Source organism: Adiantum capillus-veneris, chromosome 7 (assembly GCF_014529385.1).
Source record: "Adiantum capillus-veneris isolate H3 chromosome 7, ASM1452938v2, whole genome shotgun sequence".
NCBI classification, from domain to species: domain Eukaryota; kingdom Viridiplantae; phylum Streptophyta; class Polypodiopsida; order Polypodiales; family Pteridaceae; genus Adiantum; species Adiantum capillus-veneris.
This window is the reverse complement of record NC_140937.1, coordinates 80,809,356-80,832,306: the sequence shown is the minus strand read 5'-3', so window position 1 is coordinate 80,832,306 and position 22,951 is coordinate 80,809,356. Positions and strand designations below refer to the sequence as shown.

General features: G+C 44.0%; 1 protein-coding gene across 7 annotated transcripts in view; it reads left to right on the top strand.

Moving 5' to 3' along the window:
• Positions 1–1,718: 1,718 nt before the first annotated feature.
• Positions 1,719–22,951, top strand: part of LOC147454114 (ABC transporter A family member 7-like) — a 177,554-nt gene continuing 156,321 nt past the window's right edge. For 6 of the 7 annotated variants that reach the window (XR_015188592.1, XM_086516108.1, XM_086516112.1 and 3 more), the window contains exon 1: positions 1,719–1,856. Coding sequence is in view for 6 of the 7 variants with exons in the window: in XM_086516108.1 (XP_086372234.1) it covers positions 1,788–1,856 (69 nt within the window). In the remaining variant the exon portion in view is untranslated. The remainder of the gene's footprint in view (positions 1,857–22,951) is intronic. The other variant, XM_086516111.1, reaches the window with a different exon arrangement.

Here is a 22,951-nt window from a genome sequence, read left to right as displayed (position 1 = left end):
AGAAGCACCAACTGTTCGATATGAAATCAAACTTCAAGTCAATGCCAAGTGATCCCAACTTCAATTGCGAGTGATCCCAAATTGGACTCCAAGTGAATTACATGCCCCATGTGTTTCCACATGAACGTAGGTGCTCCCTTAGCGTGTTTTTTTATTTTGTACTTATTACTTGCATGCGATAACATAATGGTAGGGCGTTCAATTTGGTGTGGTGGGTTTAAGTTGGGAGCTCAAATTGGCCACTTTACCTCAGGTCTTATCCCAGTCCGTGCTGTCATGTAATCATTTTGCTTATCTAATACAATTTCCTCGCGCTTATGGTCTTTTTTAGGGAAAATTTGAGGAAATACCAATACCCCTCTAATTTGAGGAAATTCCCAAAATACCCTTGTATCTATTTTGGTTGGATTGTTCAAGATTTTCTAATCTTCATTGGTTTTTGACAATTGCGATCCGATTTTGAGTGCTCAGCATGTAATTTGTCACCGGTTACCATCGCTAAAAAGGCAATTATGTCTAAAAATTATGAAGCAATTCATGTCCAAAGCCTACATAACCAACTCAAATTGTAGTTTTAGCATCTTGTACGATAGACAATCACTCTTCTTGTGAAGACCTACAAAAAAATTTATTTTTGGAGAAATTTACTCTCACAACCAAGGGTATTTTGGGTATTTTGGAAAATTTGAAGGGCATTTTGGGAATTTATGACAAAATATTGGGGGTATTTTGGGAATTTTTGAAATTTGAGGGGTATTTTGGGAATTTTCATAAATTAGAGGGGTATTTTGGTAATTTTCTCTTTTTTTGGAAAAATTACCAAAATACCCCTCTAATTTGTGGAAATTCCCAAAATACCCTTAAAAATTCAAAAATTCCCAATATACCCCTCATATTTTGTCAAAAATTCCCAAAATGCCCTTCAAATTTTCCAAAATACCCCTGGTTATGAGAGTAAATTTATCCAAAGATAAAAAAATTTGTAGCTTTTCATAAGAAGACTAATTGTCTATCAATACAAGATACTAAAATTAGAATTTGAGCTAGTTATGTAGGCTTTGGAGATCAATTGCTTCATTATTTTTAGACATAATTGTCTTTTTTTGGGAGGTAATTTGTGACAATTTACATGCTGAGCACTAAAAAACGGATCTCCATAGGAAATTGTGAACAATCCAACTAAAATAGAAAAGGGAAAATTACCAAAATACCCCTCCAATTTGTGGAAATTCCCAAAATACCCTTGTATCTATTTGTTCACTATTTCCTAATCTTTATTCTTTTTTGACAATGTATATCTGTTTTCTAGTGCTTAGCATGTAATTTGTCACAAATTACCTCCCAAAAAAAGACAATTATGTCTAAAAATAATGAAGCAATTCATCTGCAAAGCCTACATAACCAGCTCAAATTCTAGTTTTAGTATCTTGTATTCATAGACAATCAGTCTTCTTATGAAAAGCTACAATTTTTTTAATTTTTGGATAAATTTACTCTCACTACCAGAGGTATTTTGGGAATTTTGGAAAATTTGAAGGGCATTTTGGAAATTTTTGACAAAATATGAGGGGTATATTGGGAATTTTTGAAATTTGAAGGGTATTTTGGGAATTTCCACAAATTAGATATTTTGGTATTTTCCCCTAAAAAAAACTAGGCCTAGGCAGTCGACGACCCACCCACGTCTCCTTAAAGGCGATCGGCCGGACGGTGTGAATCAAGCTTGGGGAAATGTAACTTCTCCTTGCGCTTTTTACTTCTGAACACCTGAGCTCTTTTCTGCTGCCATGGAACGAAATGCTACCTCTTTCGCTACTCAGGCCAACGCCCTTCTCCGCAAGAATCTCAATTTCCAGGTTATGTGAGCACAGACTGGCGAATGTCAGCATTTGCGCCGTGTGCATGCGAGAGAGAGAGAGAGAGAGAGAGAGAGAGAGAGAGTTGGCAAGCAGTCTCCTTGCTTTGCTGAGATAGACTTGGTGTGGGAGAGAAAGAAAGAGCGTATTGACGCCTAAAAAGGCCAGCCAAATTAAGTAGCCCATGAGGGTCGATTGCTTCTGGAAGATAGAAAGACCCACAGCTAGCAGCTTACTGTGCAGGAGATGGTTGATTGCACCAATCACTACAGAATGCCCTACTGCAGCTATATGTGTACGAGAAGCATGCCTTTAAAGGGACTCTAGGGATGCAGCACGAAGTACATGGACAGTGGGCAAGATTGCTTCTCTGCATGCTCTTGACACGAATATGTGGCACCCTGTGGAAACTGTTCCTTTATGTTTGTTTAATGTCTTGATCCATCTCATTAGTCATGGGCAATGCTTCCCTCTAGATAGCCCTCAGTCATCGATTTGGGTTGGCTATTATGGCCATTTACCCCACTCTTTCAGCTGGAAACTTCTGCAGCACTTCGGGTGGCAGTTTGCAAAGTAATCCATTTTGCCATGTCGAGGCCTCTCCGATTGCACATGTCCGCGTGCATCACACACATACACACTTTTTTTTTTGTAAATCGATTTGATTAATTTACTAGTGGGAAACCTCGAAGCGAGGAAAACCCACGGAAAGGATCATATACAAGGGGAAGAACACATAACCACTCAGCTGTATAGTGTAGCTAGAAACATTCATAGGAAAGGTGATGCATCTTTGCGGTGTTATCACCAACTTCCAAAGCAAACCGTAAGGATTGCCTAAGAGAAAACTTGGAGCGGGAACAGGTCTGCATGAGTACGATGAAACATGTAAGCATCGCGCTGACACCACAGGGTCCAATAAGCCCAATATCTGACCCACATAAAGAAAACCGTGAACGCTGTAGTAACCTTTTGTGGAGGACAATCCCTGGAAACGGAGCCGCACACAGCCCGATACACGGGGAAGAAAATCTCTAGAAATGTAGCAATCCCACAACAACCGGCAGACATTCTCTCTGTAGTCGTTCAACGGACACAAGAAGAAGGGCGAATATGACGTACCCTAAGAAAAGTGCCGACTGGGAGCACTTCAAGCAAACAATGACAAAGAAACAGTCGCTCCTTCAAAGGCAAATGGGGTTTCCACAAGGTAGAGATAAGCATGTGCCAAAGGACATTACAATGATCAGCAAGCCAAGGTTGTGGTAGAAGAAGAGCATAAATTCGACCGACAGAAATATCTTGAAAAGGCGTTTCCCGAAGATCCCAATCAGACATGCGATCACCATCAAGCAAAGGTATAACGGGCAAGAAATCAACCAACATGTTTTGAAGTTCTCTCCAAAACTGACGATAATACATGCCCAATCCAAAACGACGAGTGGCGAAGGGAAACTTAAAAGTATATCCAGTCTCATCGACCACATCCTCAACCACACGAATGCCATGACCAGAGAGGAAGTAAGTCGACCATAGTAAGAGAGAATTCTCGGCTCCAATGGAGACTCTCCAAACGAATCGAATCACTTTCCCGCCGAGGATTCCATAATAGATGACTCGTAACCTCTTTCCAGGCCGATACCAAAATGGAAGCAAGAGGACATCTAGGAATGTGTCCTTCCATCTTGCCAAACACCACCTCCCAGATAGATGATCGCCAATGGCCAAATGAGGAAGTAACTGCTAGGAAATAAGACGTAGCTAAATAGATAATTGAGTAGATTACTTAATGGAGAGAGACAGATTTACATACACGAGATTATAGAGTAGAGAGAGAGAGAGAGTACACAGATATACGTGGTTCACCCAATGTGGGCTACGTCCATGGGAAAGCAGCCACTCAAAGGCTTTAGTACTTAAAAACAAGAAGTAGTTTACAAAGGGATTATACACTTTTAGAGCTCTCGCCTTGCTTCACTCTCACCACCTCAGATCCACCTTGTTGTATCAACTTCACACTGTGAAACGTGTGTAGAAATGGCCTCCTTTTATAGGCCAAAAGGGCTGGCCTCTCTTATGAGAGGCAGCCATGTGTAGCCGCCCTTCTGTGAATAAGTCCAAATCGGACTCTGCAATCCGTTCATGTGTGGCCGCCCTTGTGTAGACAAATCCGCTTTTGAATTCGGCCACCGGCCACCGGCCATTGACTTCCGACCACCGGCCAACCGACCGATCGTTTTCCGACCACTTTCTGGCCGCCGTCCGGTCATAATATTCCGGCGAAGGGGAAAAAAAAGGTGCCTTGATTTTTAGCGGCAAAAATTTTGGTTTCCGGCGAGTGATTTTTATTTCCGGTGAGCGATTTTTCTTCACGCATGATGGCTTCTCCTCATAATGGGGGCCTTACAAATGTACGCTTTTACCACAGAAAATTACAAGGGGTAAATCAGGCTCCATACTTAATAGTAACAACATGCTGACCGACGTATGCAAACATCAGAGTCCACGGCTGAATTTGTTGCCTAAGTGTAGGCAACAACATAGCTTTCCTAGCAAGAACATGCCTGCGCAAGTCCAAGATATTAAGACCACCGAGAGGTTAGGAGTACAAAGCTTCTCTATCAACATCATGCGCAAGCTTTTTTTCTAAGCATGGGTCCGCCACAAAATGGGACATAATGTCCGACATGAGAGAATGAAGACAACGACGAGGCCAGTGCATCAGTGGCAAAAAGAACTGAACATATGCCATCAAGATACTCTGAACAATTCGCAGACGAACATGTAATGGCCGGGTGGATAACTTCCAGTAGTGCGATTTGACACTCAAACGTTGCATAACCCAATCCACTTTCTGAGAGTGAGTGACATTCCATCCAATTGGATAACCCAAATGCCTAGTAATCACATTTGGAGACAATCTCACCTGGCCACAATAGACTATGTCAATCACAAGAACGAAGAGGCAGAAGCTTTGATTTTCAAAAGTTGACTCTTAAGTCCAACCGCAATGCCAAACAATTTCAAGGCTTCCATAATCACTCCGAGGCCAGCCTGCTGATTACGAGGCATAAACGAGTCGTCGGCATAAGCGTGGCCAATGAAGGTGCGACCCGAGGGTAACCGTAAAACATGATGAAAGACGCTTAACAGAGGTCAGGTGATCAAGATAAATCAACAAGGGGTGAGTGGCAATAGCGTACAACATAGCACTGAGGGGGCAACCCTGCCTGACCGAACAGCCAAGAGGCCAAGATTTTGTTAATTTGCCTTCGAGGATCCCCGAAGACGTACTACAAGCATACAAGAAATAAACCACATTGGCCAATTTAGGACCGAACCGTAGGCACCTCATTGTGGCAGCAATGAAGTCCCATTGTACCGTGTCAAAGGCCTTTTCAATATCAACTTGCATAACCAACACATCCTGCTGAGTGTACTTAGCATACTCCATGCCAATCATAACATTGGCCAGATTGTCCATAATTTGACGACGTGCAATGAAACCATACTGAGCCTTATGGAGTCCTGCAAAAAGATGTACTTAATGCGGTGCACCAGCATCTTAGCCAATATCTTGTAAATCATCGGCATCAAAGTAATAGGGCGCCAGTGAGAGAATTGCTCGCAAAGCGCTTGCTTAGGTAACAATTCAAGTAAACCTTCTTTCCAAGAAAGAGGCAAATCGTGTTTCTCCCGTGCTGCATTTATTATGAAAAGCAACGGCTGTTCAAGAGCCTCCCAGATGGAGAGGAAAAATTCCACAGTAAGCCCATCCCAAACGGGAGACGCCAACGGTCCATGCAAGCAACGCACTATGCAATTTTGATTAGTGAACGATTCCTCAAGGCAACGTGCATCTTGTGGGGATATGACCGGATGAACAAAAGAAAGCATCAATTGACGCGCATGGCAAATAGCCTGAGAAGGAGTAGCAAACACGTATCGATAATGCGAAACCATGACATCAGCAAGTTTCTGCTTGGAAGAAGTCCAAACACTTGAGGGAAGCATAACCCCTTGATTGCTTGTGAGACCCTTGTATGATGCAAATGCTTAAAGAATTGCTTTGAAGTGAAGCGTTTATCCATAAAAGCCTGTTGACAGGTACGCGTCTACCATTTAGCAATTTTTCGCTTATCATTCTGCTGAAGACACACACAAGCTTCACACAACTCCGATATCTCAAAGTTGGACAAAGGCCGCAAATAAGCCAATACTTGCAAGCATTGACAAGCTTGCTTCGCATCCTTGACATCCCCTCGTGTGCTCTGCATATAATGCTTGCCTTAGTCATAAATAACACTTTTGCACCCTCATACAAAGCGATACCAAGCAGCATCAAGATCAAGATGCATGTGCACAAGCAGAGGGGGAATAATATCAGAAATCATGTCACGAAAAACCTCATGAGTGAGATAAGCATTGTTAACATGCAGCAGACGTCTCCTAGGAAGAGGCCGATCACAAAGAGACTGCCCAAAGCTCAAGTTCAACAGTACAAGGTAATGATCCGATAATTGCAAGGCGTAATCCATGCTCACGTCACATACAAAATCCTCATATTGTTGCAAATTAAGCAAATACCATCGATTCAACCGCACTCGATAAGAAGAGTGAGCAACATGCTGAAAAGTACATCTAGAGACTTTTGGATGCAAATACTGCCATAAATCAATCATCTGAGTAGAAGCAAAGAGACTATCCAATTCTTGTCTTTCCGCAAGCAGCATATGTGAATTACGTGTGGTACTATCATCCATACCAGGGGTATTATTAAAATCACCTCAAAGGAATGCATTAGAAGTCCATGAGCGAGAAGAGATGTCTCCCCATAAGGCAGTCCTTTGCCTAGATGCTGTATGCGCATAAATGCCTCCAAATTCATATACTTGACCATTCAACAGGCATTGAACCACCATCCGGTGGCCCTGCGGATCATTGTACATCAGAGTAGGTTGAAGCTCATGTCGAACTAGCATCAATAAATCTGAAAAACACACACACACACACACACACATTTTTTTGGTAATGTCAGATTGAATTACAAATGGGAAACCTCAAGGCGAGGAAAATCCATAGAAAGTATTACAAACCGTAACTTAGAAACAGTCAATGTAGAGCTGGTAATGTCTAATAGGGAGCTCGTCCAAGTCATAGACAATTTGAAGAGACTGTTAGAAAGAAACATATTCCACTTGAATCTGCTGAAACATGAGGGAATTCTGTGCTCTCACACTGTCCATAGTACCCAGAATCTAACCCAGCCGGCTCGTAAGCAATGACATGGCCTTCTTGCATTAAGACCGCACCCAGACTATGACCACAAGCATCACAATATACTTCAAATGACTTCTGTAAATCCGACAAAGTCAAAACTGCTTCTGTAGTCAATTTCTCTTTCAATGTCTGAAAGACAGTCACCTTCGTGTCAAGATATGCAAAGGGGAGGCAACCTCTGCAAACTTTCTAATGAACCGCCTGTAGTACGAACACAATCCCAAGAAGCTTCTAACTTCATGGACATTCTGCAAATCAGGCCAATAACGGATAGTCTCTATCTTGGCCGGATCCATCTGCACTCTTGCTCTGCTGACACAATGTGTCCCAAAAAGTGTATCTCTGGTAGGAAAAATTCACTTTTCTTTGCATTAATCACTAACTTGTGATCTCGTAATGCCTGAAAGACTTGAAGCAGATGTACTCTATGTTCTTCCTCATCCTTGGAGAAAACAATAATGTCGTCAAAGAAAGTGCCAACAAATAGTCTATACTCTCGAAAAATCCTGTCCATCATCCGGTTAAATGTTGCAGGAGCATTGGTTAGGCCAAAAGGCATCACCAAAAACTCAAATAACCCAAAAGTTATCCGAAAGGCTGTCTTGTAGACGTCTCCCTGTGCGATTCGGATATGATGATATCCACTTTTCAAGTCGATCTTGCTAAAGCACGAGGGGATCCCTGAAGTCGGTCAAGTATATCATCGATTCTAGGAATCGGAAATCTATTCTTGTTGGTGATTTTGTTGAGAGCTCTATAATCGATGCACATTGTCCAAGATCCGTCTTTCTTCAAAACCAACAACAATAGGAGAGCAGTACGATGAAGTACTAGGTTGGACAAGACCCTTTTCCAAGAGGTCTTTCACTTGGTTCCTAATTTCTTTGTTCTGGGCTCGGCTCACACGGTAAGATGGCCGGTTTGGTGGTATGCTTCTAGGTATCAGACCAATGGTATTGTTGCAAATTATGTTAATTTTCTTCAAATGAAAAGCTAATGTTCCATGCATTGGCTGTAACAGACTTGGACACTTCAAGTCGAGAATCTACCACGACACCACAAATAATCACTTCAAAATAGTTCACAATTGATTCGACACTGGCCGGCGGAGTTCTGTGCCTAGAGATATTGGCCCCAAAGACTGGCGCCCCTTTCGGTATTTCTTTTTGTATTAATCTACAACTCAAAGTACAAGTGAGTAGCCGGGACTCACTCTCAGACTCTGCGTCCAGATGCTCTGAGAAGTGAGAGCCCAACTACTAATTTAAAGAGTTTACAAGGGATGCTAAAAGCAGAGCCCCAAAAGCTGAAAAGCTGTGAATTTTAAAAGCCTTTAAAAATTTAAAGCAAGGCACTCTCTCTCTCTCTTGCGTAAAATAAAGCAGGGCATTGCATAGCTTTTTTTCTCACGCATTGCGTAGCCAAAATCTGTCCCCCATGCATTTGCTTTTTTCGTACGTTGCCACGTGGGCATCTCCGTACATTGCGCCGCAAAATCCGGCTGGGTCCGTACGCTGCCTGCCTCATCAGCACTACAACGGTGTGTGTGTGTGTGTGTGTGTGTGTGTGTGTGTTGGACTGTTTCAGCCACGTCATCATTACAGCGGGTATGTGTGTACCGAGCAGCAGCCACGTCACTAGTTTGTGACATACCCCCCTCTTGAAAGCATTGTAATCGCCCTCGATTACGCCTGCAAAATAGACAGAATCCATAAACTGTCTTAGCAGACACTGACTGTTAGTACCGACGCACTAGGAACACACATCTAGCACATGTATCAATCGACAGCCACATCACACGACATCTTAGGACATCATTGACATCACATGATAAATCACATTCAACATTTATTCGGATCTTAGACCATGATTTATCGGCAATGCAATTAGCAATCGCATCTAGATCCACTCAAGACCTGATAGATGCTCGATTGACTAATCCCTATTGCAACCATGTGTCTCGAGATCGTTCAGACCAAAATGCTGCAGTCATTTCGTCTATTAGTTCCTGCACTTAAACAAGTCAAGAATAAATCAGTTTCATATTATTCGGAAGTCCATTTCATAAAGTTATACAACAGAATACTGTTAGCTCTTAGTATCCCTGAAGCTCAAAGAGACATCAGTGACTAGTATTCAAAAAAAAATCGAGGCATCTGTTGACAAAGGAGCGGAGTAACTCCCCTCTTGTGCAAACCCACTGCACCATATCTCCGGCCAAGCTGAAATTCGGGGTCCATTTGGAGTAGACTATGCTAAACCAAAAGCTTCAAGGTAAAGTTTCACAATCTGAGGAGTATCTGCTAGGTCCTCCTCCTCCATCCACTTCGCATCCAATGCAGGATAGTTCTTGAATTTAACCAAGAACTGCCTTCTCACTTTACCCTAAATTCTTTCCGTCCTTATGTGCCAATATCTGTTCAGGAACAAGGATCTCCTCGTTTTCTTCCACTTCGGGTTGCTCATCAGGCTCCCCATCTTTGGGCGCATCACCTTTAAAAGGTTTCAGGAGACTCACATAAAATGCATTGTGAATCCTCCAAGTGTCAGGCAGTTTCAGTCGGAAGGAAATATCATTGACCTTTTCGGAGATCTGGAAAGGTCTGTAGTATCTCATACTAAGCTTTGGAAAAAGCCTCTCCTTTCCCTTTTTCTTTCTTAGGCGTGCCTTCTCAAAACGTAAGAGCACCCAATCATTCTCCTTCAATTTCAAATCGCGACGATGGCGATGTGCTGCCTTTTTCTGTCTTTCCTGAGAGTTTTGCAAAGCCTCATGGACCTTGGCAAAAGCCGTGTCCAAGTCGCGCGTGTACTCATCAGCTTCAAAAATCTTATCTTTTGTGCTTAGGAAGGGTGGAACCTTCGCAGCACCTTCAATAATCTCAAATGGCGCCTTCCCCGTCGAAGAGTGTATCGTATTATTGTAGGCAAATTCCACCTAAGGTAGGAACTTTTCCCATTGAGTCTTCTGATCCGAGATATAAGACTTTAATAAATCTAAAATCACTGAATTGGCAATCTCAGATTGCCCGTCAGTCTGTAGGTGGAAAGATGATGAGAATTGCAACCGCGTGCCAATGTTCTCTCAAATTGCCTTCCAAAACAAACTCGTAAATCTGGGGTCCCTGTCGGAGACAATCGTCTCGGGCATGCCATGTAATCTGAAGATCTGGGCCAGAAACAGTCTCGCTAAGTAATCTGGCTTGACTGTTTTCTTCACTGGAATGAAATGAGCCTGCTTGCTAAATCTGTCAATAACAGTCCAGATACCATCGTGACCACTCTGTGTTCTCGGGAGATCAAAAATGAAATCCATTGCAATACTTTCCTAGGGGCGGATGGGTATGGGCAAAGTCTGTGACAATCCCTGTGCTTTATGCCTGTCAAACTTGACCTTCTGGCATACCAAGCAACTACGCACAAACTCGTTGACATCCTTCTTGAGTCTCGGCCAAAAGAAGTATCTCTATACCCCTTTCAATGTGGTAGCAATGCCGCTGTGACTCGTAAAAGGCGGACAGTGGCATTCGGTCATAACCTTTTTCCTCAACGGCTATGTAACGTACAACATGGTTTTCCTCATCAAGTAGCCATCCCGAATGGAATATCCCGCTACTGTCTCCCCATCCCGTATCCGTGTGAAAATGTTTGCAAAGTCTGTATCTGTGGCATACTGATCGACCATATCCTCGAAGCTCCTATGATGGATGGCGGAAATAGCCAGAACCAACGGCTTCCGAGACAAAGCATCTGCCACCAAATTCTTCTGTTCCTGCACATGGACAATCTGGAAGTGAAACTGTGACAAGATGCTTGCCCACCGCATCTGCTTTTCTGATAGCTACTTCTGTGACAAGAAGTAGCGTAAACTCTGATGGTCTGTAAAGACAATGAAATCCGCTTCGAGTAGGTAGTGCTGCCACTGAGTAAGAGCATGGATAACCGCCAAAAGCTCTTTCTCATAAATCTGTGTTGTCAATTCCGGCCTTGAAAACAGTCGCCTCTCGTAAGCAATGACATGGACTTCTTGCATTAAGACCGCACCCAAACTACGACCACAAGCATCACAATATACTTCAAATGACTTCTGCATATCCGGCAAAGTCAAAACTGCTTCCGTAGTCAATTTCTCTTTCAATGTCTGAAAGACAGTCACCTCTGTGGGTCCCCACGAGAAAGAGACTCCTTTCTGTGTCAAGATATGCAAAGGGGAAGCAACCTCTGCAAACGTTCTAATGAACCGCCTGTAGTACGAACACAATCCCAAGAAGCTTTTAACTTCATGGACATTCTTCAAATCAGGCCAATAACGGATAGTCTCTATCTTGGCTGGATCCATCTGCACTCCTGCTGCCGACACAATGTGTCCCAAAAAGTGTATCTCTGGTAGGAAAAATTCACTTTTCTTCGCATTAATCACTAACTTGTGATCTCGTAATGCCTGAAAGACTTGAAGCAGATGTACTCTATGTTTTGCCTCATCCTTTGAGAAAACAATGATGTCGTCAAAGAAAGTGCCAACAAATAGTGTATACTCTCGAAAAATCCTGTCCATCATTCGGTTAAATGTTGCAGGAGCATTGGTTAGGCCAAAAGGCATCACAAGAAACTCAAATAACCCAAAAGTTGTCCGAAAGGCTGTCTTGTAGACGTTTCCCTGCGCGATTCGGATCTGATGATATCCACTTTTCAAGTCGATCTTGCTTAAGCACGAGGTGATCCCTGAAGTCGGTCAAGTATATCATGGATTGTAGGAATCGGTAATTTATTCCTGATGGTGATTTTGTTGAGAGTTTTATAATCGATGCACATTCTCCAAGATCCGTCGTTCTTCAAAACCAACAACATAGGAGAGCAGTACGATGAAGTACTAGGCTGGACAAGACCCTTTTCCATCAGTTCTTTTACTTGGTTCATAATTTCTTTGTTCTGGGCTCGGCTCACACGGTAAGGGGGCCGGTTTGGTGGTGTGCTTTCAGGTATCAAATCAATGGTATTGTTGCAAACTAAGCAAATACCATCGATTCAACCGCACTCGATAAGAAGAGTGAGCAACATGCTGAAAAGTAAATCCAGAGACTTTTGGATGCAAATACCGCCATAAATCAATCATGTGAGTAGAAGCAAAGAGATTATCCAATTCTTGTCTTTCCGCAAGCAGCATATGTGAATTACCTGTGGTACTATCATCCATACCAGGGGTATTATTAAAATCACCTCAAAGAAATGCATTAGAAGTCCATGAGCGAGAAGAGATGTCTCGCCATAAGGCAGTCCTTTGCCTAGATGCTATATGCGCATAAATGCCTCCAAATTCATATACTTGACCATTCAACAAGCATTGAACCACCATCCGGCGGCCCTGCGGATCATTGTACAACAGAGTAGGCTGAAGCTCATGTCGAACTAGCATCAGAAAAACACACACACACACACACACACACACACACACACATTTTTTTGGTAATGTCAGATTGAATTACAAATGGGAAACCTCAAGGGGAGGAAATCCCATAGAAAGTATTACAAACCGTAACTTAGAAACAATCAAAGTAGAGCTGGTAATGTCTAGTAGGGAGCTCGTCCAAGTCATAGGCAATTTGAAGAGATTGTTATATCTTGAAGAAAGAAACATATTCCACTTGAATCTGGTGAAACATGAGGGAATTCCGTGGTCTCCACACTGTCCATAGTACCCAGAATCTAACCCAGCCGAAAAAGTATGCATAGGACTGAAGCGAAGGCGAAAGCACTCCAAAGATCCAGAAAAATTTACCAAATTGTAAGCAAGAGAAATGTGAGCGAAGAGATGAAGAGTTGCTATCCACAAACTGTCGCATACGAGAACAAGACCACAGTAGATGTGGAGTACTCTCAATGCTTGCACCACAGCGAACGCATCGCAAAGAGGCCAATCTCCTAGAGCACAATAATTTGCCAGTGGGGAGAACCCCAACAATACATCTCCACATAAACAATCGCTCCTTGAGAGGTAGCTTAGCATGCCACACTTTCATAACTTTACTCCGCCACCAAGTAACACTCTTATTCATATTCCATACCTTGTTACAGTATTGTAAGGTGCAGCGGAATGAATGTTGTATTTTCTCAAGATTAGTGATCTATATTTGCTCAAGGTTCCTTTTAGTTCTTAGTGAAGGAGAGAGCCTTCCGTCTTTATGGAGAGTGCTATGATCACGAACAAAGTGAGTGGATATTGTGCGTGCAAGTGTATGAGACTGAGAGAAGGAGAGAAAAGAGATACGACACCCGAGGGGTTGTAAAACCCTCCTCCGAAGGCCCCACTCTCGTCGGCGAGAGTGGTCTACTTTTGATTGCACAAAGGTGTACAATGATGATGCATGGACTGATGCAAATGGGGACTATGTCGATGACGACGATGATGACTTTAGGGCTGAATTTGGTTCTCTTCTATCTGCTGTCCACAAGGGCTTAATGGCTGGAAATCTGGGTGATCTTGGGGCTGTTTCGTATGGCTGAAAATCCCTGTTTTACTGCTGTTTTTATGGTTGGGCTGATGTCGAGGGCTGAAAACGCTGCCTTGCTACAGGGCTGAGGCTGCGTTTTTGTGGCTGAAAATGCTAAGAATTTGCAGGTCTTGCTAGCGTTGGTAAACGCTAGGGGAAGGCTGCCTGTAGTGGAGACAAATGCTAGGAAGAGGGAGCTTGATGGCGATAGGCTGTTGGGTGAGAAACGCCAAGGGAGGGAGAGAGGATGGCGATGCTAAAACGCTGAGGGTGATGGTGGAGGTCGCACCAAGGATGGCTTGGAGAGGATCTTGCTGAGAGAGGGAGGGAACACTTGTTGCTTGGAAAGCCTGCCGTGCTCCTTGCTCATCTGCCCTATTGTGCTAACTTGGGTTTGCTTATATATTAACTTACCCAATTTGCCCTACTTAGTTCCCAACAAAAGTCACTTAATAAATAAGTGAAAAATGTAAAAAATAGGGAAAATTAGGATAAAGTAACTTGAAAAATCCCCAAACTGACTCTGATGGAATCTGATGGAAATTCTTATGCTTATGCTGTGTGCAACCAGAGGATATGCATCTACACTAAGTGACTGGGCATGCACTGTCTATGAATAGACTCACAAAAGTGCTAGATCACTTCTAATCTAAACCAACTGGACTTGACGGAAACCCTGTTATGGTGTAGCTTGTCCACGGACACATAGGGTTGGATGTGTCATGTGACATCCCCTCCTTTTTAAAGTGAGGTACTGGTACCGAGTTGCATGGCTTCCTTGTAGTCTGCAAACAACTTTGGATAATCCTTGAAGAACTCTTTGTCACACCGCTTCATGGGTTCCTCTATCTTTGAACTTCAAAAAATATTGTCGTACTTGTTTCTTCGAACCATGGCGAAACCGATGCAACAAGACTTGCTCCGGCTCCATGACTTCAGCTTCATCTATGATCTCCGGTTCTTCTTCTTCCGAAACGTCCGTTGGAGGTGTTCCTTGAAACACTTTCAATCAAGAAACATGGAAAACGTTGTGCATTGACTATGAGTTAGGCAACTGCAATTTCATTGAAACCTCATTAATCTTTTTGATGATTAGAAATGGACCATACATACGAAAAGACAACTTAGGACATTTCTTTCCAACTTGCTTAAGACACTGTTTCATGATTCGTAGATACACCCAATCTCCTTCCTTGATCGAGACCTCTTGACGATGCTTGTTAGCCTGTCGAGAATAAGATTCCTGAGCCTTGCTGAGCCGAAGCTTCACACTCTCATCCAATGACTGACTCTCAGCATTGGCATCAGGCATTTGACTGACCGATCTAGTCAAAAGTGACTGGAACGGACGGCCAAAAGCTGCCTCATACAGAGTTCGACCAATAGCATAAGAAGGAATCATTTAGAATAGCCTGAACCAATGGGAGATAGAGCTCCCATTGAGAATGCTGATCATGAACCATAGTAACAGGGGACGCCCTTTTTCGGGCTTCCCGTCCCCACTTTTCCGTCCCCACTTGCCGTCCCGCTCTCTTTTTTACACTAAAAATCCATTTCAGCCCCGTCCCCCGTCCCCCGTTCCCCCGTCCCGGAATGCGTCCCTTGTGACTATGTCATGAACATAAGATTTTAACACATCAAAAGCCAACTGATTATAAATTTCTGTTTGACCATCTGACTGTGGATGAAAAATTGAACTTTGTGCCAAAATTCTCAAAGAGTGCACGCCAAAAGTTGGACGTGAACTTAACATCCCTATCTGAAACAATTGACTTTGGCAAACCATAGAGGGGGTACCAATGCTTAATGAACAATCGTGCAACATCCTATGCAGTAACTGTGTCTTTACAAGGAATTAACATGCAAAATTTGCTGAAACGATCAACAATTGTTAAACATTGAGTGTTCCTTGAATGCAGACTTGGTGGTAAGTTAGTCACAAAATCCATAGAGATATCCTGAAAAGGTCCCTTAGGAATAGGCAGCGGAAGCAAGAGGCCTTGCTGCTTACCTCGAGGAGATCTTACTTTTTGACATATAGTGCACTGTGTGACATAACGAAACACATCTTTCCGCATTTTAGAGCCAATAAAAAAAACATTCAATCTTTTCCAATGTGGTGTTCATTCCCCTGTGCCCACCCGTGAGAGAATCATGTGCATCATGCAATATGGTTGGCCTGAGAGAGGGCAACACACATAGACGCTGACGAAAAAATAACAATCCATCACGAATGAGATAGGTGCTGGGCCCTTGGGAAGCAAGAGCCTGCAATCAATACTTAACAAACTCCGAATCTGCATACTGATTCTTCATACTGTCAAAAGACTCACCCTGTATAGAAAATGTGGTTCTTGACTCAAGAGCCAAAATCTGTCCTTTGCGACTCAACGGATCTGCAACATGGTTAGCTTTTACAGGCACATACTCAATCAAACCGCCAAATTGCTCAAAAAATTGTGACCACCGCGCTTGGCGATCACTCCAATGTGCACTAGGCATAGACTGGAGCCACTTGAGGGCTTGATGATTTGTGCGCACTGTAAACTCTCTACCGTACAAAAAATGCTTCCGATGCTTAAGAGAGTGAATGACAGACAAAATTTCTTTATCATAAACTGAATAATTCTTTTCCGCACTATTGAGCTTCCGGCTAAGGAAAGCTACAGGACGACCATGTTGTTGGAGCACAGCGCCTATGGCGACATTGCTCGCATCCGTCCATACCTCAAAGGGATCATCCCAAGAAGCAAGGATAAGACACGGAGCTTCTGTCACCGCAACCTTGAGAGCTGCGAAAGCCTCAATGGCTGCCTCGGGCAAGTCTACGCGTTGACGGCGAGTCTTTACCCCTTTCAAAACAACAGTCATAGGTGCAGCAATGCATGCAAAATTCTCTATGTGCGAACTATATGCTTCACATAGACCAAGAAAAGAACGCACATCATATGCAGTTTTGGGCAAATCCCAATTACGAACCTGCTCCACTTTCGAGGGGTCTAGCTTGACGCCTTCTGCAGAAATGATATAACCCAGATAAGTGACTTCAGTAAGAAAAAATTCAGACTTCTTAGCTGCAATGTACAACTGACACTCAGCCAAACGAGTTAGTACCCTTTTAACATCTCTTTCATGTTACTCCCACGATGCAGAAAAAATGAGAATATCATCTAAAAAGATGAACACACACACACCTACCATATCGCGGAAACGACCTACCATGAGACGATTGAACGTACCCACGGCTCCTGTCAATCCAAAAGGCATAACAATATACTCCCATTGCCCTCGCTCGGTGCGAAAGGCGGTCTTGAAAATGTCGCCTTTGAATACCCGTACCTGATGGTATCCACTTTTGAGATCGACCTTGCTGAAAACCTTTGCCCCATTGAGTCTATCAAGGATATACTCAATGCGAGGCATCGGAAACTTGTTCTTGATGGTCATCTTGTTTAATATCCTGTAATCAACACACAAAACGAGACGAACCATCCTTCTTGCGAACAAACAAAATAGGAGCAGCGAAAGGACTTACACTAGGACGTATGAATCCTCTAGCCACCAACTCCGTAAGTTGTCGCTCTAACTCTTCCTCCTGTGACTTGTTCAAACGGTAGGGAGCCTTCTGACCGGCTGTGCTCCCTCCATAAGCTCGATACGATGGTCCTCCGGCCGCTTGGGTGGGAGACGAGGTGGAAGATCATAAGAGATGTTTAAACTTCGTAAACAACTCCGAATACTTACCCGGAGCTTGAATGCTCTGGGAAACTGGAGCAGCATAGATGAATGCCGCTTGTGCTTCTCGTTGTAATTCACGCTTTACTTGCACATGAGAGATGAGAGGCAAAGAATACAAGCCCTTCTCAACACGAATGATGAGGGGGGAATCAGATTTGGCATGTAAAATGAGTGTTAGCCTCAAAATCAATGAGAGCGTTGAGTTCACGAAACCATTTAATACCCAAAATCATATCACATCCTGAGAGAGGAGACACAAGAAATTTCCGACGAAAAGAAGCTTGTTGAACGGTAAACATCACATCAAGGCACTCCTTCGTGATGAGAGAGTCCATACCAAGAGCAAAGCCAAAAACCTCGAGAGGAGATTTCTGACTAACCTCTAGGCGGGCTCTCTCAACAAGAGGGGGACTTATCACATCATGCATTGGATCAAACAATATGATAAAACGCTGCCCCTTTACATGACCATAACACTTCAAAAGAGACTCATCAATGTGCGTGTCAGAGTCAGGAGAAGATGCAGGTTGTGTTGTGACAGAGTTTGTGGTAGCTGTGGGTGCATTTGGTTCTTTAGGTGGGCCTTCAGGCCTTCTTAATGTGACCCTTGACGTGACATTGAAAACATCTACCTTCTTTAGCATAAATCACTTGTTCTTCAGCCATGATGTATCCTCCTATAATTCCTTGTGAAGCTTTTTCATCAGGGGCTAGCTTAGGTTTTGCAGGTGCTTTAGCTTTACCCTTAGATTCATTGTTAGAGTTCTTTATCGAGGAATTAGAGGAAGAAGGGCTAGAAGAATTACCATTCTTACCGTTCTTACCATTCTGTGTGTTCTGAGAATTCTGAGAGGTCCCTCGAGAAGACTTGTTCTCCTTAGGCTTTCCCTTGTTGTGCTTCATCTCTTGGGAGAGAACCGCCTTGTTGAGATCCGCGGGCTCAAAGACTTCGACATCAAACTTGATGTATTCGTCTAGCCCAAAGATAAAAGCCTCTTTGCGCTCATTATCTGATTTGCGTAATTGAGTGCCTAGCTGCAAAACACTGTTAGAAAAAGACATGACTGGCATACCATGTTGCTTGAGATTGCGCCAATCCTCTTTCAATCGTGCGAGGTAGTGAGGTGGCATAAACTGCGCCTTGAGCTTGTCTTGGAAATCAGCCCAACTAAAAGAGAGGGGCGTGAAATCATCGGCTGCCTCTAGGTGTGTGGCTAGCTGTGCCTCTTGCCATGCGTGGTACCAATTGATGGCATCACCGGCAAGGTACATAGCTGCCGTCAAAACTTTGCTATTTCCTGTTTTCTTAGTTGTCGCAAAATAAGCATTAAATTGATGCAACCAAGAATGAATCACCGTAGCATCCATCTTACCATCATACTTACTGAAAGTCAACTTTTCGGTGACTGGGTTGTTGGAATCCGCATCGTGGCTTGCACCACTTGAGGAACTCCCACGATCTTTGGGTGGCTCGGTCTTTGAGGCTAGCACTTGGGAAATAAATTCTTGAGTGCGTAGCTCCCTTTGAGCTTCACGCTCGGCCTCCCTTTTTGCTTTTCGTTCATTTCGTTCATTGCGCTCGCGTTCGAAAGCAAGGCGATTGGTTTTTTGTTGTGCCAACGCAACGCGATTCGCTTCTAAAGTGATGCGAGTCGCTTCATGTTGTGCCAGCATCATGTCCATCATTGACTTGACCATCATCTCCATAGGAGTTAGAACAACTCGTGGCGTAGATGGCGAAGGGGGAGGGTTGGAAAAATCCCCTGGTGGGGAGACTCCTTCGTCGCCTCTCTCATGCTCATCACCTGTATGCGAAGTATCCATTCCGCTTTGGGTGACGACCATGCACTAGGATCTTTGGTTCTTAAGTTCACGAGGAACTTGGTTCTTGAGGGTCTTGAGGTTCTTGAGGTTTCCTTTTGCTTGCAAATCGCGTTGGAGAAGGATCTTCTCTTTACCCGAGTTCTACTCTTTTCTGTGGACGCACCCCTTGGCGGCCTTGTGCTCACACCAAGGTTTCTTTTTCCCACCTCACGTCGATTGGCCGGCCGCTACGGTCCGCTCTCAATGAGTGAAAAGAGACACAAGGGGAGGCTGGACAAGCCCTTCTTTCTTGGGATTCCCGTCACTCTTCAACAAAACACGATTAGGAATCGACACGCCCAAGTAAACTTGGGCTCGTGCGACCACAACAAGCAAAAAAAATTCTTGTGGTTCTTGTGCTTCTTTCCTTGAGTAATGCAAAACACCTCCAAAGCTCTGATACCAATGTAAGGAGCAACAGAATGAATGTTGTATTTTCTCAAGATTAGTGATCTATATTTGCTCAAGGTTCCTTTTAGTTCTTAGGGAAGGAGAGAGCCTTCCGTCTTTATGGAGAGTGCTATGATCACGAACAAAGTGAGTGGATATTGTGCGTGCAAGTGTATGAGACTGAGAGAAGGAGAGGAAAGAGATACGACACCCGAGAGGTTGTAAAACCCTCCTCCGAAGGCCCCACTCTCGTCGGCGAGAGTGGTCTACTTTTGATTGCACAAAGGTGTACAATGATGATGCATGGACTGATGCGAACGGGGACTATGTCGATGACGACGATAATGACTTTAGGGCTGAATTTGGTTCTCTTCTATCTGCTGTCCACAAGGGCTTAATGGCTGGAAATCTGGGTGATCTTGGGGCTGTTTCGTATGGCTGAAAATCCCTGTTTTACTGCTGTTTTTATGGCTGAAAATCTCTGATTTGTAGAGGCTCATACAGATGACAAAAACGCTGAGGTTCTTGCAATGATGAATCTGCGTTTTTGGGCTGATGTCGAGGGCTGAAAACGCTGGTTTGCTGCAGGGCTGAGGCTGCGTTTTTGTGGCTGGAAACGCTGAGAATTTGCAGGTCTTGCTAGCGTTAGTAAACGCTAGGGGAAGGCTGCCTGTAGTGGAGACAAACGCCAGGAAGAGGGAGCTTGATGGCGATAGGCTATTGGGTGAGAAACGCCAAGGGAGGGAGAGAGGATGGCTATGCTAAAACGTTGAGGCTGATGGTGGAGGTCTCACCAAGGATGGCTTGGGGAGGATCTTGCTGAGAGAGGGAGGGAACACCTGTTGCTTGGAAAGCCTGCTGTGCTCCTTGCTCATCTGCCCTATTGTGCTAACTTGGGTTTAATTATATATTAACTTACCCAATTTGCCCTACTTAGTTCCCAACAAAAGTCACTTAATAAATAAGTGAAAAATGTTAAAAATAGGGAAAATTAGGATAAAGTCACTTGAAAAATCCCCAAATTGACTTTGATGGAATCTAATGGAAATGCTTATGCTTATGCTGTGTGCAACCAGAGGATATGTATCTACACTAAGTGACTAGGCATGCACGGTCTACGAATAGACTCACAAAAGTGCCAGATCACTTCTAATCTAAACCAATTGGACTTGACGGAAACCCTGTTATGGTGTAGCTTGTCCATGGACACATAGGGTTGGATGTGTCACGTGACAAGTATTCTTGGATCCAGGAAGATGACTGCAAATGATAGTACACTTTCTTTGCAGATATCGAACGCCGCCATGCCTCATGTGAGTCCTTACTCAAGAAAAGCTGGTATAGATCCTGCTCTAGTCGAGCCAAAAAAGCCTCTTCTTCCTCCATACTAGGCGTTGGAAGTCAATCTGTGACTATCTGTGAGAGTGATGTCCCCTAAAAGCACCTGCCTTTGAAGTCTGGCTCTAGTATCGAACCAATCGAAGGACAAGCGTAGAGCCAATCACAAATTCGATTGTCTTCAGCCAGCGACGGGATGTAGAGTGGACCAACCATAGTCACAAGGGACGTATTCCGGGACGGGGAGTGGGGGACGGGGCTCAAATGGATTTTTAGTGTAAAAAAGAGGGCGGGACGGCAAGTGGGGATGGGAAGCCCGAAAAAGGGCGTTCCCTGTTACTATGGGACCAACTCCTTAATGGTGTCCCACATGCGCCTGTAATGTAACCCAAGTCCAAAGGTAGAAGCAGCCTATCTGAACGAGAGCACCCGTCCTTCAGTGTTGATCACATCTGTTATCCTGTCAATACCTTTGCGGGAGAGAAAGTAAGCCCGTCTAGGAGAGCGTTGAACAAGAGTTTGAGCAAAAACTCTACTCCAATGCAGACTCTCTAATCAAAGTGAATTTCCATATGCGTCATCTCTACCATTCCACAACAATTCCCTCATGACCAACTTCCAATTTGCCACTAAACTGGAAGCAAAGGGACATCCCGGAATTGTAGCTTCAACTTCAGCAAAAACCACATCCCAATACGACAACTGTCAATGGCTGGAGGCTGACGTGGAAACCGCATGAGAGCACAAAAATGCAAAGCATCTGTGTCTAGGGCTGTTTTTGCTCAACCAGCACCAACAACAAAGTAGCCTTCCTTTCTTCGCGCTCGCGTTCCAAGGCTGCCTTTCTTTCTTCGCGCTCGCGATCCAAGGCGGCTTGTTGCGTCTCTTGTTGTAGCATCATGTCCATCATGGACTTGACCAAAGCTTCCATAGGATTTGGGTCAACCTGTGGCGTAGATGGGGAAGGGGGAGGGTCGGAATTTTTTTTTTCTGGTGGGGAAAATTCTTCGTCACCACCTCCATGCTCAACACCTTCACGCAAAGTATCCATTCCGCCTCGGGTGATGACCATACACTGAGATCTTGGGTACTTAAGTTTGCGAGGAACTTGGGTTCTTGAGGTTCTTGAGGTTCTGTAGCTTGCAATCGGTGTTTGACAAGGCTTTTCTCTTACCCGAGCTCGACTCTTTTGTCACAAACTGTTGATGTAAGGTGCAGCGGAAGTGAATGTTGAACTTTGCTCAAGATGAGTGCTCCGAACTGTGCTCAAGGTTCCTTTTTACTTAGGGAGAGCCTTCCGTTCCTTTAGTGAGAGAGTGCAATGGACACAAACAAAGTGGTGAACACTGTGAATGAAGGTACATGAGACTGAGAGAGAGAGAGAGAGAGAAGAATACGACAGTAGAATGTTGTCAAACCCTTCTCCGGAGGCCCCACTCTCTATGGCGAGAGCGGTCTACTTATGATTGCACAAATCTTTACAATGCTTGGACTTGCCGACGATGTCGACGACGACGAGACGGGCTAAATCTGAATATGCTAAGGGGCTGAAATCTACAAATCTTTATTTGTTGAATTCTGACTCTACGGCAATGACAACGGCAATGCAACGACGACACGCTGAAAACGCAGATGCTGAAATCTGCGTTTTCCGGGCTGAATCTGCAAACTTCGCGGGATCTGACCATGCGGCGAGGATCTGCTGCGGGGAGGTGAGATCTGTGAGGTTCGGGGATTCTACTACGGGTACTGACTGCTGAAAACTGAAAACGCTGATGCTAATTGAGGTCTTGTCGCGAAGGTCTGCAAAACGCTGATGGTCTCAGGCTGATGCAAAAACGGTAGGGCTGAAAATCTTCTTGCGGTGGGAATCTGCTAACACTAGGGCTGATCTGCGGTGGTTCCTTTTACTGACGGAAGGGAGAGCCTTGCGTTCCTTTAGTGAGAGAGTGCAATGATCACAAACAAAGTGAATGCTACTGTGAATGAAGGTGCTGA